This window comes from Polyodon spathula, chromosome 13 (assembly GCF_017654505.1).
Source record: "Polyodon spathula isolate WHYD16114869_AA chromosome 13, ASM1765450v1, whole genome shotgun sequence".
Classification (NCBI taxonomy): Eukaryota; Metazoa; Chordata; class Actinopteri; order Acipenseriformes; family Polyodontidae; genus Polyodon; species Polyodon spathula.
This window is the reverse complement of record NC_054546.1, coordinates 25,181,144-25,197,361: the sequence shown is the minus strand read 5'-3', so window position 1 is coordinate 25,197,361 and position 16,218 is coordinate 25,181,144. Positions and strand designations below refer to the sequence as shown.

Below are 16,218 nucleotides of genomic sequence, written 5' to 3'. Positions count from 1 at the left end.
TCATTGCCAGTTTAAAGCTGCCTGATGCACTTAGTGTGAGTCCAAGGTAGTTGTACAAGAGGCTGTGGTCTTTCTTTTGTTATTTTAAGAAGAATTTATTTTTTTTCTGTCTTTTTTGTTGCTTTTTTTGGAAAATCGTGATTTTGGTTTTGTTCAGGGCACTTGTTGCAGTATGTCTCCAGCAGTGCCAGGCTGTGCTGTAGACCCTCTTGTGTGGGAGATGTGATGACTAAGTCATCTGCGTAAAGCAGACTCTTCACTGTGGTGTGGCCCAGGAACAGGGCTGAGGTGGGTGCTTGCTCTAACAGACCAGGCAGATCATTGACGTAAATGTTGAAGAGAGTGAGGCTGAGGCTGCAGCTCTGTCGCACTCCCCTAAAGGAACCTGTTTTTTTGTTGTCTATTTTTAATTTGCACTGTGTCTCAGAATACATGGATTTAATTGTGTGTGAAACCTTTCCACTAATTCCTGCTTGTAGCAGTCTGAGGTACATTCCAGAGTGCCAAACAGTCAAATGCTTTTTTTAAATCAATGAAGCAAGCAAATATTTTGCCTTTGTTGGTGGTGTTTATGTGTTTGTTTGAGTCTGTAAAGTAAATATATGGTCAGTGGTGCTGTGTTTGGGAAGGAATACAATCTTGTTTACGGTGTTTTGTGTTATCAGATATTGGGTATTCTTTGGTTTAAAATACTACGGTTTGCTGAGGTTACTCCCCACACAGATACCTCTGTAGTTGTGTGGATTGAGGGCGTCTTCACTCTTGTAGATGGGGGAGATGAAGGAAGTCAAATAGGTGCTATAAAAAAGTCATTACCCATGACCTTTGACCTCTGCCAAGGGTCAAAAATGAACATTTCTGGTAAAAAAAAACAAAAAACATTCAGGAGCGCAGATACAGCAATCATTTATATTGAACATGTATAGGAAGTCATACGTGCACTATAAAAAAAATGTCATCACCCATAACCTTTGACCTCTGCAAAGGTTCAAAACCCACAAATTGACCTTTAGCTCCCCAACTGTATCTAACACAGATCAGTGCACTTAAACTTCAGCGTAAGATTTTGCTCTGTACACAATACAACTTAAGTAGCCCATTATAGACGGGACGGACTGCACTTAAATAAAAAGGGAACCAATCTACTTGGAGAGAAGATCCTCGAGCAGGTTCAGAAGCAATTAAATTAGAAAGGAAAGGGTTTAGAAATCAACAAAAAAACAGAAGGGAAACCACATCAAAACAAGAACAACAACTCAGGTAAGACAACCATTAAATGTATTTATCTAACTGCTAGTATATAAGTATCGGAAGCAAAATTTTAGAACTTAAAGCTATTGCACTGACAAGTAACTATGATGTCATAGGTGTTACAAAAACATGGTTGTCTGAGTGAGATGGGGACGAATATAATATTTGTGGGTATACACTGTATAGGAAAGACAGGCAGGACAGAAGAGGAGGAGGGGTAGCGCTATACATAAGAAACAGTGTTGAAGCCCAGAGGTTAAACCTGGACAAAGAAAACAAAGCCGAATCAATATGGGTCAGAATAAGACAAAAATTCAAAGGGCATAATAATAGGAGCATGCTATAGACCGCCAGATTCAGACGGTGAGCAAAATAATCTGTTATACAATGACATTAGAAATGCGTGTAGCAAAGGAGAAGCCAAACTAATGGGGGATTTCAACTTCCCCCATATAGAATGGGAAAACCCGGTGGGTAGCGCAATGGACGACATAGAAATGGTGGAAATGACAAATGACTGCTTCCTAACACAATTTGTCAAGGCACGGACTAGAGGGGAGGCATGCCATGATTTAATCTTTTCAAATAACGAAGACAGAATAACTAAAACAGAGGTCAGAGAACCACTAGCAAACTCAGACCACAACATGGTCTCATTTGAAGTGCTTATTAAAACCCCAAAAGTAATGACTAAAGCTAAGGTTTACAATTTATGAAACAGAGACTAACTGAAGTAGATTTGAGTAAAACAGAGAAAACATCCACAGAAAAAGGATGGCTGTTCTTCAAAAATGTAGTACTACAGGCGCAAAACAATTACATCCCCAAAGTAGACAAATCTAAATGTAAAACTAAATTGCCAAAATGGTTTAATAGATCAATTTAAAAAAATATTCAGCGAAAAAAGGCACTTTACAGAGTGTTAAAAAGGGACCAAAAAGAAAGTACGCAGAAAGAGTACATAGAACTGCACATGCAAGTCAAAAGGAAGTTAGAAAGGCCAAGAGAGAAATAGAAATGAACATTGCTAAGGAGGCTAAAACCAATTCCAAAATGTTTTTCCAATATTACAACAGCAAGAGAACATTCAAAGAGGAGGTTAAATGTCTAAGATACAAATGGCAAAATCATAGATAGCAAAAAAAATAGCAAATATATTAAATGATTATTTTTCATAAATTTTTACAAAGGAGAATACGGACAACATGTCCCACATGTCAACCAGTTCCTATCCAGTTTTAAATAACTTTAGCATAACCAAGGCAGAAGTGTTAAAGGAACTAGGAGCTCTTAAAATAAACAAATCCCCTGGGCCGGATGAGATCCTCCCAGTAGTACTCAAATAAATGAAAGAAGTTATTTACAAACTGCTAACCAATATCATGCAACAGTCTCTTGACACAGGGGTTGTACTGACAGACAGGAAAATTGCAAACGTAATACTGATCCACAAGAAGGAAACAAAACTGAACCAGGTAACTACAGACCAATAAGCCTGACTTCTATTATATGCAAACTTATGGAAACTATAATAAGATCCAAAATGGAAAAGTACCTATATGGTAACCGGGTCCTGGGAGACAGTCGTTTGGTTGTTAGTAGCTTATTGATCCCAGAATCTCATCAAGCAGCTTCTTGAAGGATCCCAGGGTGTCAGCTTCAACAACATTACTGGGGAGTTGATTCCAGACTCACAATTCTCTGTGTAAAAAAGTGCCTCCTATTTTCAGTTCTGAATGCCCCTTTGTCTAATCTCCATTTGTGACCCCTGGTCCTTGTTTCTTTTTTCTTGTCAAAAAAGTCCCTTGGGTCGACATTGTCAATACCTTTATGAATTGTTATTGCTTGAATTAGGTCGCCGCGTAGTCTTCTTTGTTTGACTGAACAGATTCAATTCTTTTAGCCTGCTTGCATATGACATGCCTTTTAAGCCCGGAATAATTCTGGTCGCTCTTCTTTGCACTCTTTCTAGAGCAGCAGTGTCTTTTTTATAGCGAGGTGACCAGAACTGAACACAATATTCAAGATGAGGTCTTACTAGTGCATTGTACAGTTTTAACATTACTTCCCTTGATTTAAATTCAACACTTTTCACAATGTATCTGAGCATCTTGTTAGCCTTTTTTGTAGCTTCCCCACATTGTCTAGATGAAGACATTTCTAAGTCAACATAAACTCCTAGGTCTTTTTCATAGATTCCTTCTCCAATTTCAGTATCTCCTATATGATATTTATAATATATATTTTTATTTCCTGCGTGCAGTACCTTACACTTTTCTCTATTAAATGTCATATGCCATGTGTCTGGCCAGTTTTGAATCTTGTCTAGATCATTTTGAATGACCTTTGCTGCTGCAACAGTGTTTGCCACTCCTCCTATTTTGTGTCGTCTGCAAATTTAACAAGTTTGCTTACTATACCAGAGTCTAAATCATTAATGTAGATTAGGAATAGCAGAGGACCTAATATTGATCCCTGTGGTACACCACTGGTTACCTCACTCCATTCTGAGGTTTCTCCTCTAATCAGTACTTTCTGTTTTCTACATGTTAACCACTCCCTAATCCATGTACATGCGTTTCCTTGAATCTCAACTGCGTTCAGTTTGAGAATTAATCTTTTGTGCGGGACTATGTCAAAAGCTTTCTGGAAATCTAAATAAACCATGTCATATGCTTTGCAATTATCCATTATCGATGTTGCATCTTCAAAAAAATCAGGCAAGTTAGTTAGACATGATCTCCCTTTCCTAAAACCATGCTGACTGCCTCCCAGGACCCTGTTACCGTATAGGTAATTTTCCATTTTGGATCTTATTATAGTTTCCATAAGTTTGCATATAATAGAAGTCAGGCTTACTGGTCTGTAGTTACCTGGTTCAGTTTTGTTTCCCTTTTTGTGGATCGGTATTACGTTTGCAATTTTCCAGTCTGTCGGTACCACCCCTGTGTCAAGAGATTGCTACATGATCTTGGTTAGCGGTTTGTAAATTACTTCTTTCATTTCTTTGAGTACTATTGGGAGGATCTCATCTGGCCCAGGGGATTTGTTTATTTTAAGAGCTCCTAGTCCCTTTAACACTTCTGCCTCAGTTATGCTAAAATTATTTAAAACTGGATAGGAACTGGATGACATGTGGGGCATGTTGTCAGTATCTTCCTTTGTAAAAACTTGTGAAAAGTAGTCATTTAATATATTTGCTATTTTTTTTTCTTCATCTACTATTTTGCCATTTGTATCTCTTAGACATTTAACCTCCTCTTTGAATGTTCTCTTGCTGTTGTAATATTGGAAAAACATTTTGGAATTGGTTTTAGCCCTCTTAGCAATGTTCATTTCTATTTCTTTGTTGGCCTTTCTAACTTCCTTTTTGACTTGCGTTTGCAGTTCCGTGTACTCTTTCTGTGTACTTTCTTTTTGGTCCTTTTTTAATGCTCTGTAAAGTGCCTTTTTTCGCTGAATATTTTTTTTAATTGATCTATTAAACCATTTTGACAATTTTGATTTGTCTACTTTAGGGATGTAATTGTTTTGCGCCTGTAGTACTACATTTTTGAAGAACAACCATGCTTTTTCTGTGGGTGTTTTCTCTATTTTACTCCAATCTACTTCTGTTAGTCTCTGTTTCATACCTTTATAGTTTGCTTTTCTAAAATTGTAAACCTTTTGGGGTTTTAAAAAACACCATGTTGTGGTCTGAGTTTGCCAGTGGTTCTCTGACCTCTGTTTTAGTTATTCTGTCTGAGTTATTTGAAAAGACTAAATCAAGGCATGCCTCCCCTCTAGTCGGTGTCTTGACAAATTGTGTTAGGAAGCAGTCATTTGTCATTTCCACCATTTCTATTTCATCCTTTGCGCTACCCACCGGGTTTTCCCATTTTATATGGGGGAAGTTGAAATCCCCCATTAGTATGGCTTCTCCTTTGCTACACGCATTTCTAATGTCATTGTATAACAGATTATTTTGCTCACCGTCTGAATCTGGCGGTCTATAGCATGCTCCTATTATTATGCCCTTTGAATTTTTGTCCGTTTTTCTGACCCATATTGATTCGGGTTTGTTTTCTTTGTCCAGGTTTAACCCCTAGGCTTCAAGACTGTTTCTTATGTATAGCGCTACCCCTCCTCCTCTTCTGTCCTGCCTGTCTTTCCTATACAGTGTATACCCACAAATATTATATTTGTCCCCATCACTCTCAGACAACCAAGTTTCAGTAACACCTATTACATCATAGTTACTTGTTAGTGCAGTGGCTTATAATAGTGTCTATAATTTTGTTTCTGATACTTCTAGCATTTAGATAAATACATTTAATGGTTGTCTTACCTGAGTTGTTGTTCTTGTTTTGATGCGGTCTCCCTTCTGTTTTTTTTGTTGATTTCTCCCCCCTTCCTTTCTAGTTTAAATGCTTCTGAACCTGCTCCAGGATCTTTTCTCCAAGTAGACTGGTTCCCTTGTTATGTAAGTGCAGTCCGTCCCGTTTATACAGATAGTCCTCGTTGTAGAATGTGGTCCAATGATCAAGATAGGTGAAGCCTTCCCGTGTGCACCACGTCTTCAGCCATGGGTTTTGATTAATTATTTCCAGCTGTCCATATGGTCCTTTGCAAGGTGCCGGTAGTATACCAGAAAATACCACAGTTTTGGTTTTCTTTTTTAATTTCCTTCCTAGCTCTCTGAATTTGTTTTGCAGGGATTTTGGTCTGTCTCTTCCAATGTTGTTTTTAGGTCCTCTGCTATTCCTAATCTACATTAATGATTTAGATTCTGTTATAGTAAGCAATTTGTTAAATTCGCAGATGACACAAAAATAGGAGGAGTGGCAAACAATGTATACAGTTGAATTCTAATTTGATTTTCTATCGTTAGTCATGTAAACACATAAAAGTGACGTTTTAAAGTCAGTTATCTGATTTTGTTTTCCGAAAACGTTTGTCAAACGTATTGATTGTTAGCTGCCAGAAATACAAGGCATACACGGCATGTGACGAGGGCAGAGGGATGTAAAATAGAACTTGCGAAATGGATTTTCATGATTTATTTATTTATTTATTGAGTGTGATTGTATCATCGTGAATAAACAAATCCAAAAAGGCAATGCACTGAAAGTTTAGATAACCTGTTCATGTGCACTGGAGAAAAGATCGGAGGTAAACTACGTTTAAAAAAAGTCTAGATCCGTGGATCTCGCTACAAAGCAATAACATAGAAGCATACAACAGTTTTTGCTATGGGTGATTGGGGAGCCTGCTGTGTCGTACGGTAGCACAGATGGAAATAACCCAGCAGTTTCTGCATGAGACAAAAAAAATGCTTGTGCGAATGTACATTTTAATTTAGGCGCACGCGTGCGACTAGAAATCCCTAAAGGTTGACTAACAAAATGTGTGTGTTTTTTTTTTTTTCCTCCCCAGATGGAAAAAAAAAAACAAACACCTCGGTCTAATCTAAACTCTCAAAGCTCAATCGTAATGTACTCCTAGGTATGCATTTTGTTGGTGTCCTCTGTTAATCGCCCATTATAAACTACAAATCCTACACCCGCCAATTTCACTGATTTATCAGTGCGATGCCTACTCATTTCCAGACAGTTTGAAAGCTTGTCAAACCAAGATGAGGAAAATAACTATTTTGATGCGATTGGTGAGGCTTTACAAGAAATGAGAAGATATGTCAGAAGATGAACGCGAACAGGGAACTTTGAGAGGGGCTGTTAGTTACAACGTGTTCCAGTAAGTAGCAAAAGAACATAGAAGTTCAACCAACAGTGGCTAAAAGATTTCCCATGGCTTAAGTTTGACAGTGTTAAAATAAATCCATGTTGTGCACGTTTTGTCAGGATGCTGGGGAACTGATGACAGACAAGATTTTTAACAAAAAACAGTGTCCTACGAAACCATTGACTACTGTTCGGTCTAAAATTGTCCCCTCCAACAATGAGGTTTTAACGGGGGGGTTGGCAGGGCCTGCGGGGGGGGGGGGGGGGGGAGTGTTGTCCATTTTATAAAATACATTATGTGATGTATTGAACTGCACAAGTGTAGTGAAAGGAAGGGGAAAGATTTGTAGATATTAAATAATAAATGTGAGCAATGTTTTTTTTTTTTTGTGCCTTTTAAATATTTCAGTGCGTGCCTACATTTTTTACTTGTGCTTAAAAAAAAAAAAAAAGTTAGCTAGAGCCCTGCCTACACCAGGTTTCAAGACTGATGCTTAAGTTTATGTTTTTTATAACTACCTATGCTTAATATTAAAAATGCTTTGATTGTGCGTTTGCTACGTCAGGGGTTTTCAACCGGGGGTACTTCTAAGGGTCATAGGGGGTACGCAGGACGACTCACAAATGAACACATAAAAATTAAAGTAAGAGATAATAATGATCTTGAAGTTTAACAGTATTATATATTCTCTAAACCACAATGTATACTTATTTTATCTTTGTTTAGCAGATCAAAGTTAACCGCTAATGAAAAATAAAGAACAAAACACAGAATCTATTATGTCCACATTTTCCACCGTATGCGTGATTTCCACTATGATATATGGGCGAAGCACGCATCTGCCGATTGTGCGTATGGAGAGTGCTCTGTGATGCTCATGATATTTATTTGCTGTTTTCATCTTGTCCCAGTCCAGTTTTTTTTTTTAATTGTTTAGTAACTTGTAATTTACAAAGCCTGGTGAAATAATAGAAGTTATAGCTAATTTTAAATATTTCTTATTCTTTAAATGTGTTACACTTTTCAGGGATGGAAATAAGACTCCATTGAATCACCTGTGCTTGTTACCTATACAGTGTGGCGAATCAAGCTTATAGTAAAAACTGGAATGGGAGAAACTGCTATGCAATAAGAATCATATTTCCATCTCGGCTTTTGTTGTACCACTAATGCAGCTCCCAGCATCATGTATTTTGGTATCTTTTGGCAGTTGTAGTCAGTCAAAACTATTTGCTTTCTGTGTAAGAGGGATGTTCAACTTTCAATATGCAGTTTTTTCTTTTTTTTTTGCAGTCTAGCATGAAAGGTGGATGTTTTATTTTTTATCATGGAGAAAAATGCCTGGTTGCTAAATATTAGTACATTCTATATTATACATTTTATATGATACATTTTATGAGCCCTGGCCTGTTTTCCAATGCTCATTGTACGGCGTGTAACGTTACATTACGAGATTGGTCTTCACTCTCTCGTTATCAGTCTCAGAAAAGTCAGTGATTTTTAGTATCTCCGGATTCTCTCTCGGTATCTGGTTTTTAAAGGCTTTTTTTTTTTTTTTTAATGTCTGTTTTTAAATCAATCGGCTGCATAATCTCAAAGCCGTTCTCTGAAATTTTCTGTAGTGAGCGGATGGTAGCCTGTCTGTCGAGAGTTCCCTCCATTTTTTGACAGCTTATTTATTTGTGGTGGTATTTAAGATCTTAACTTAGATTGGTGTTCACATTGTTCTCTGAGTTAGAATGTTCAGTGACTCATTTGTATAGTTGTGTAATTATTTATCTAAAACTGTTTCCAGTAAAATTTAAATTAAAGCGTCATGCTACTGCTCACAATCTCTCTCCCAATCTCTCTCCCTCCCACTTTTCTCTCCTCCTCCTCTGTCCTCCCTCTCCATCTCTTCTCACCTCTCCATCTCTTCTCTCCCCTCCCCCTCTCTCCCACTCTTCTCTCCGCCCTCTCTTCTCTCTTCCCTCTCCTCCCCCTCTTCTCTTTCTCTCTCTTTCCCCTATCTTCTCTCTCTCTCCCCTCAGCGGTATTGCCGTTCCTCTGATTGTCCCTCGGAGTCGTTCCGGTTCCTGGTTGAGGAGCGGATCCACTGCCTGCAGTCTGACAAAGTGAAATACACCCAGCGAGCAGAGTCCCTGCTGCAGCTGCCTGTTCCCCTGGAACACGCCACCAACAAGGGTGAGGGGAGAGGGGAGAGGGGAGAGGGGAGAGGGGAGAGGGGAGAGGGGTGGTGAAATACACCCAGCGAGTAAAGTCCCTGTGCAGCTGCCTGTTCCCCCTGGAGAATGCCACCAACAAGGGTGAAGGGAGGGGGGAGGTGAAATACACCCAGCAAGTAGCTGCCATGCTGCAGCTGCCTGTGCCCCTGGAGCAGTAATGATCTTTACTAATATATATGTATGTACAGTGTATGTGTGTCTCTCTTGTTTCTTCAGAGGAGCTTAGTTGATTGACACTGACTGTCTGCATTAATGGATATTTCTGTCTGTGTTTGAGTCTATGTGAATGTGTATGTGTGTATTACAGTTGTCTCCAGCTAAGACAACACCCGTCGGGAAGCAAGCAAAGTTTTCAATCAGCCCAAGCTGACTCTGGTCACAATATGCCAAGGCCAGTCACGATAGGGGAGAGTTGGAATCAACAACATTTGGGGTCCCTAAAAATAGGCTTAGATTTTATTTTGCTAAAAACAAAGTTATAAATTGATTTTTTTTTTTTTTGAATTTTAAAAGCACCTTCGTAAAAGCTCTAGATTGGTCAGTCACCTCGTTACTGAGCGACTACTGTACTGTGTGCTGAGAAACTGACACTGACAGCACCAGATGGGATGGCAGGAAAAAAATTCTCTCAGCTGTGCCACCTTGACACCAATGACACAAATAAAATGTTCATTTTATTGTACATTACATGTGTTGCTATTTATGAAAATGCTGTCTGGCTACTTTTTTCAGCCAACACATAAATGACCCTTGTTTGTTACATTTTAAAATATTGTTTTAAACGTTACAATGTAAATATTGACTCAGTAGCTTCATCAATTGTCAAGATGTTTCAGCCTTGGGGATTTTCTTTGATGCGTTATTCATTTTAGGCAACTTACAATAAACTTTTTTTTTTTTTTTTTCTAATAAAATGGCACTTCCGTGACAGTCCGGGAAATGTATTGTTTTTTTTTTTATTGTCATTCGTGCATTTCTTGAAAAAGAACTGTGAATTTTCAGTGGCCCTAGTTATCAGGGTACAAAACAGTACTGTATCCTTTGAATGAATCGCTAGCAGTGCCAAAAAGGTGTTCTTTAAGCGAAGTTCCTGTTCCTTTAGCCGGAGCATTTACAATGGGAAAAATCTGTTATACCGCAAGGGTGTTCCCTTAGGCGAAGTCTTCTCTTAGGAGATGTTCGTATACACGGAGACTACCATATTATTATTATTAGTAGTAGTAGTAGTAGTAGTAGTAGTAGTAGTATTGTTATTGTTATTATTTTGTTTCCTCTCAGAGGAGCTGAGTGAGTACGAGCAGAAGAAAAAGGAGGCCGAGCTTGCCAAGGCCCCTCCCCCTGAGCTGGTGCGCGCTCACATCCCATTCGCTGCCTGTCTGAGCGCGCTCAGTGAGCCTGAGACCCTGGAGGAATTCTGGAGCTCGGCCCTGCAGGCGAAGAGCATGGCCAGCAAGTGAGATCAATTATCAATAATCTATCAATAATCAATACAACCCTGTGTGTGACTCTCAGCTGCAGGACAAGACCATGCCCAGCAAGTGAGATGAATACTCCACAGTGAGTAATACTACATGGTGCTGTGATCAGGGTGAATAGCCTGTCCTATAATAACCAGTGATCAGTAGTGACTGTATCATGTAATAATCAGTGATCAATACTGACTGTCCTGTAATAAGCAATGATCAATACTGACTGTGTTTGTTCTCTGCAGGACCACACGCTTCGCCTCCTTCCCAGACTACCTGGTCATTCAGATCAAGAAGTTCACCTTTGGACTCGACTGGGTCCCCAAAAAACTGGGTGAGGGGGTCCCCCTGTCTGTCACACAAAACATTATAGCATGGACCTTCATGTTGACGAGCAGACACACATTTGGGCTCTAGTGCCTTCATCGGTTTAACTAATACAACTGCAGGCCTGTGTTGGCCATCTTTGCTCTGGCTTGCATGTAGTTTGTACAGGACTCTCCCCCGTGGTGGAGCCGCCATGGCGCTGGTTTCACTGTGTTTGGTTGTTTCAGATGTGTCGATTGAGATGCCGGACTCCCTGGATGTTTCCTCCCTCCGAGGGGCGGGGCTACAGCCAGGGGAGGAGGAGCTCCCAGACCTGGCCCCGCCCTCTCTCATTACACCAGACGTCGAGGTCAAAGGTAGCCTGGGTGGTTTCCTTAGCAACACAGAGGAAGACGATTCACTCTGCTCACCACTGCTTTCCACTCCAAACTGTTAGTCTCTCTGTCTGTATGTCCCTCTGTCTCCTGTATTTGACTCTGTCTGACCCTGTCTCCTCTATTGGTGTTTTAAGAGCTGGGGGTCCCGTCATGGGCAGGAGTTATTGGAGCTGGGCTCCCCTCCTAAGTTGCGGGGTTGGAACCCGGAGGGGGGGGATTAAACACTATAGCCCCAGGGCAGGGTCCCGTCGGGGGGGCCTTGTGGGAGCTGGGGTCCTGTTTGCGGGGTTGGGGATGTGGTGAGAGCAGGGGTACCGTCGTGGGGAGGGTGGGGGGGTGTTGTCGTGGGGGGAGGGGTCTGGGGGGGGGGGTTGTGGGAGCCGTCAGGGTGGGGGGGGGGGGGGGGGGGGGTGGGGGGGCTGGAGGGGGGGGTGGGGGGGGGGGGGGGGGGGGGAGGGGGGGGTTGTGTTTCTCTCCTCTCTGCTCTCAGCTCCTGTCCTGGATGAGTCTGTGATCACTCAGCTGGCTGAGATGGGATTCCCAGTGGAGGCCTGCCGCAAAGCCGTCTTCTATACTGGGAACACTGGGGTCGAGGCTGCCATGAACTGGGTGATGACTCACATGGATGACCCAGGTAAACCAGTCCATGTGTTGGAGGCTGGGCCCCAGAATAGCCCATTGACTGGATTGGTACAATTGGGATTCATGTCTCATATTTTATTTTTTTATTTTAATGAACTCCAGATTTCTCCGCCCCCTTGGTGCTACCGGGTTTTAGCCCTGCCCCCACTGACATGCCCACTCCACAGGGCACTCCAGACCCGCCCCCTTCCGAGGAACACCTAGCAACCATCATCTCCATGGGCTTCTCCAGAGACCAGGCCAGTAGGGCGCTGAAAGCCACAGTGAGTAACACAGAGAACTGGAGAACTGCACTGCACAGAACTGCACTATACCCACACTGCACTACACAAAATTGCACTACCCACAGTGCACTGCACAGAACTACGCTACCCACTTTGCACTGAACTACACTACCCCCACATCACTGCAATGAAATGCACTACCCACACTGCAGTGCACAGCACACAATTACTGACATGTTGTTTTATTCTCTCTGCAAAGAATCTGGTGAGGCGGAAGTAAGACATTAACATGATGAGTAGTAGTGCGCCTGCAGGCAAAGCTGTAACAGACTTGCTGTTGTCAGAAAGAATTATTTTAGAATGGCAGGTGAATGGTATGGAGATTTATTTAACAAATTGGGAGCATTGCTTCAATGCAGAAATACACATGCGATGCCAGTGACACCTGCAGAAAGACTTGCAGTCACACTGCACATAGCAACTGGCAATGCCCAGCGGTGTGGCCATGAGCTTCCAGCTCCAGTCCATCCTTCACGGTGTTATTGCTCTTCGCAGATCTGTCACCCAGTTTTCTCCATCAGGCTTTACATTCTCACCTGTTATTTGGGCAGCTCTCTATATTCTTTAACTAAGTGAGGGTTTATTTAAACGTGGATGTTTACGAAACTCTATTTAAAAACTTTTTTTTCCAGACAGTAACATGCACAGTTATATTTACAGTGCACTACATTTATAAGAATCACATCTGTCCTGGGTGATTTGATTAAGCAGATGATTTTTAAAAGCATCTGATATGATTACTGTGATGAAGTGCTGCACAGTCTTGTATGTTAGTTTGAGAATGAAAGCTTTGTTCCTGTAGTGTAATGGGTTGACCACTAGATGTCATGAGTTTCCACATGTATGCACAGGGACCACACAAAGTATTATTTACTTAGAACATAAGAAAGTTTACAAAAAAGAGGAGGCCATTCCGCCCATCTTGCTCATTTGCTTGTTAGCAGCTTATTGATCCCAGAATCTCATCAAGCAGCTTGATTACAAACAATGCATTGTTTCCTGCACCATTGCACCATCAACGCTGCGTACGTGCCTAATCACGTGAGATGTGATCAAATTAAAAAACTGCTGTATTGGCTGTACATGTCATTGCACTTGATCAAGTACCATATTACATGCAGTCAGTTTGATCCAAAACGATTCTTATAAGTGGATTGCTTGATTCTTACAAGCTGAGTATTTTAACATGGTTAGTATAGCAATGATTTTGTCCCAGTGGTTTTGATCACTATATGCAGTTGATTCATACATCAGTGATTCTTATAAACGGAGTGCACTGTAACTAAATTCATATAAATGTTTTGACGTCTTTTTTAAAATTAATTTATTATGCTAAGCAGTACTCTACACACTACATTGCAGTGCTGTAAACTGTACTGCTCTACACTACACTCCTCTACACTACACTACATTGCTCTACAGTGCTGAACATTGCTCTACAATACACTGCACGGCTCTACACTGCACTATACTGCTCTACACTACACTACAATACTATGTAGCAGCGGGTTGTGGGAGATGTAGTTTGAGGTTCTGCTGTCCTCTCTCAGAGTAACTCGCTGGAGAGAGCAGTGGACTGGATCTTCAGCCACATCGACGATCTGGATGCGATGGACATTTCAGAGGGACGCTCTGCAGCAGAGTCTGTCTCGGAGTCCGTCCCTGCTGGACCCAGAGTGAGGGACGGAGAAGGAAGTGAGTACAGAACCGTGTGTGTGTGTGTGTGTGTGTGTAGCACTGTGTCTAGCAGTGTGTGTGTCACTAGTTGTCAGGCTCTCAGTGTCTCTCTTTCTTTCAGAGTACGAGCTGTTTGCCTTCATCAGTCACATGGGCACCTCTACCATGTGTGGGCACTATGTGTGTCACATCAAGAAGGAGGGCAGGTGAGTCCTCTCTCTCCCTCTTTCACACTATCCCCCTCTCCCTCTCGCACTGACTCTATTCAAGCAGGGTGGCTGGCTGGGGCTTTAAAATCATCATCTTAACATTATCACTGAACCCCTTTAAAGGAGTGCTAACCATTGCTTTTTATCTCTCTCCTCCCTCTTTTTAGATGGGTGATTTATAATGACCAAAAGGTTTGTGCCTCTGAGAAACCTCCAAAAGACCTGGGCTACATCTACTTCTACCAGCGATCGAGCAGCTAGAGGGGAGAGAGGAGAGAGGAGAGAGGGGAGAAGGAGGGACACAGAAACACTACAAGGCAGTGGGTGCATGTCCATGCAGGTTTCTCGATGTCTTCAAACACTGTGGAGTTCTGTGAATGTCTCTAACCGCTCGCCCGATTGGGATGAAACGCGTGTGTGTGTGTGTATCTGCAGGGTGTTGGTGGTCAATTAAAGTATATCTAAAACATTTGTAAAACCTTACATAGTGTGTGTATCCTGTGTGTCTGTCTGTCTGCCTGTATGTGTGTGTGTGGGGGGTTCTGCCTCTGTAGGGTGTTATAGGTCAATTGAAGGATGTATCTAAAACATTTATAAAACTGACCATGATAATGTTTGAATGGATCATTGTGTGGGGAAGGGAGAGTGTTGCTATAGATAACTTTATTCAGATATTATGGTCTGTGTTCTCTCAATCACTCTCCCCCTCTCCTTTACCAAAATCCCTTGTGACCTCCTCCTAATTGCTGCTGCAGCTGTGATGTCATCTCTTGGCCAGCCAATCAGAACGTTCCTGTGGGTTTTTTCCTTTGCTTTTTGTTTTGGTATGTCTAGAAATAAGTAATGAGATTTAAAGTCTAAAAACAAGAGAAAAAAATTGAACTTTCTTCTGAAATAAACGTTGCTGTTTACACTGCAACTGCTCTCCCTGTGCTTGTATTAACAGAATAATATCAAGAGAGTACAGCCTGCTGGGATAATGCTTTCGACTGTGTGATGTATACCGAGCCTCAAAAGAAACTTATCAGTATTAGAACACATTTATAAGGTATATAAATGATAGACGTTGACGTTTTGGTTTCTCTTTATCACTCAATCCATGACCATGACACGCTTGAGTGACTATGACTGAAGCATATGCACTTAATCGCCTATAGTGAGACAGTTGATTGGACACTGGATACAGAGTGATTTCAGCTGTTGAATTGCAAGCTTGAATTAAAGCAACAAAGAAAATGACAGAAAAAAAAACAAAACAATATTCCATGTCTGTCAAGAGAGCAGCGCCTTCGTGCAGTCGACACGTTCGAGGCTTGACTAGGGCAGCGTACTGTGGCTCGCCATCTTGGGTGTTCACAGCCAGCAATTTCAAACCTGGCGAGATGGTATAACCAGACACACACTTGTCAATAACAGGCCAGTAACTAGGAGATCAAGAGTCACAACACCTGCTCAAGATCCACAGATTATTTTGCAGCATCTTCGTGATGTCAGTTGTTAATCAGCACAATAAGTCACTGCACCTGCTCTAAAACAGAGTGTCATCTTTCGATCACATCTAGTGAATTTTATCCAAATATAAGCGATACGTTTCTTTTGATACTCAGTATATATGATCATCCTCTAGCCCTATATAAGCTGTAAGAGTGCTGTGCAACTATTTGAACCAACTGCAGGGGCTCTGTGAATACTCCCTGGACTGCAGGGACTCAGTGCACACTCCCTGGACTGCAGAAAACTATCGCTGGAAAGAAAGGAAGAACTGGAGAAAGCACAGGTTCGAGCGCAAGCAGGGCAGGGCAGGGTGAACCTGTACTGCCACCCAGATCACAGGAAGCATTAACAATGGACTGGAGGACAGTACACAGCACACTCCTGCCTCCTATCTAGTGATTGTGGGCTTTACTTATTTCTGACCAGGCTGAGTCCACCAGAAAGAATATATATTCTGCAGTTTCAATCTGCATAGTTTTCTATATTATACAGCAGTGACACCAGCAATGATTCAGATAGCTCCCCTGAGTTTCAATATCAATAGT

The 16,218-nt window shown here is 41.4% G+C and overlaps 1 protein-coding gene across 2 annotated transcripts in view; it reads left to right on the top strand.

The window, feature by feature from the left end:
* Positions 1-15,098, top strand: part of usp5 (ubiquitin specific peptidase 5 (isopeptidase T)) — a 38,932-nt gene extending 23,834 nt beyond the window's left edge. Inside the window, exons 12-20 of one of the 2 annotated variants that reach the window (XM_041269533.1) lie at positions 9,003-9,156; positions 10,476-10,650; positions 10,909-10,997; positions 11,218-11,346; positions 11,858-12,001; positions 12,112-12,272; positions 13,844-13,988; positions 14,092-14,176; positions 14,347-15,098. In XM_041269533.1, coding sequence (XP_041125467.1) covers positions 9,003-9,156; positions 10,476-10,650; positions 10,909-10,997; positions 11,218-11,346; positions 11,858-12,001; positions 12,112-12,272; positions 13,844-13,988; positions 14,092-14,176; positions 14,347-14,440 — 1,176 coding nt within the window. In that variant the 3' untranslated portion in view covers positions 14,441-15,098. Of the gene's footprint in view, positions 1-9,002; positions 9,157-10,475; positions 10,651-10,908; positions 10,998-11,217; positions 11,422-11,857; positions 12,002-12,111; positions 12,273-13,843; positions 13,989-14,091; positions 14,177-14,346 lie in introns of both variants that reach the window. The other variant, XM_041269532.1, reaches the window with a different exon arrangement.
* Positions 15,099-16,218: the final 1,120 nt, after the last annotated feature.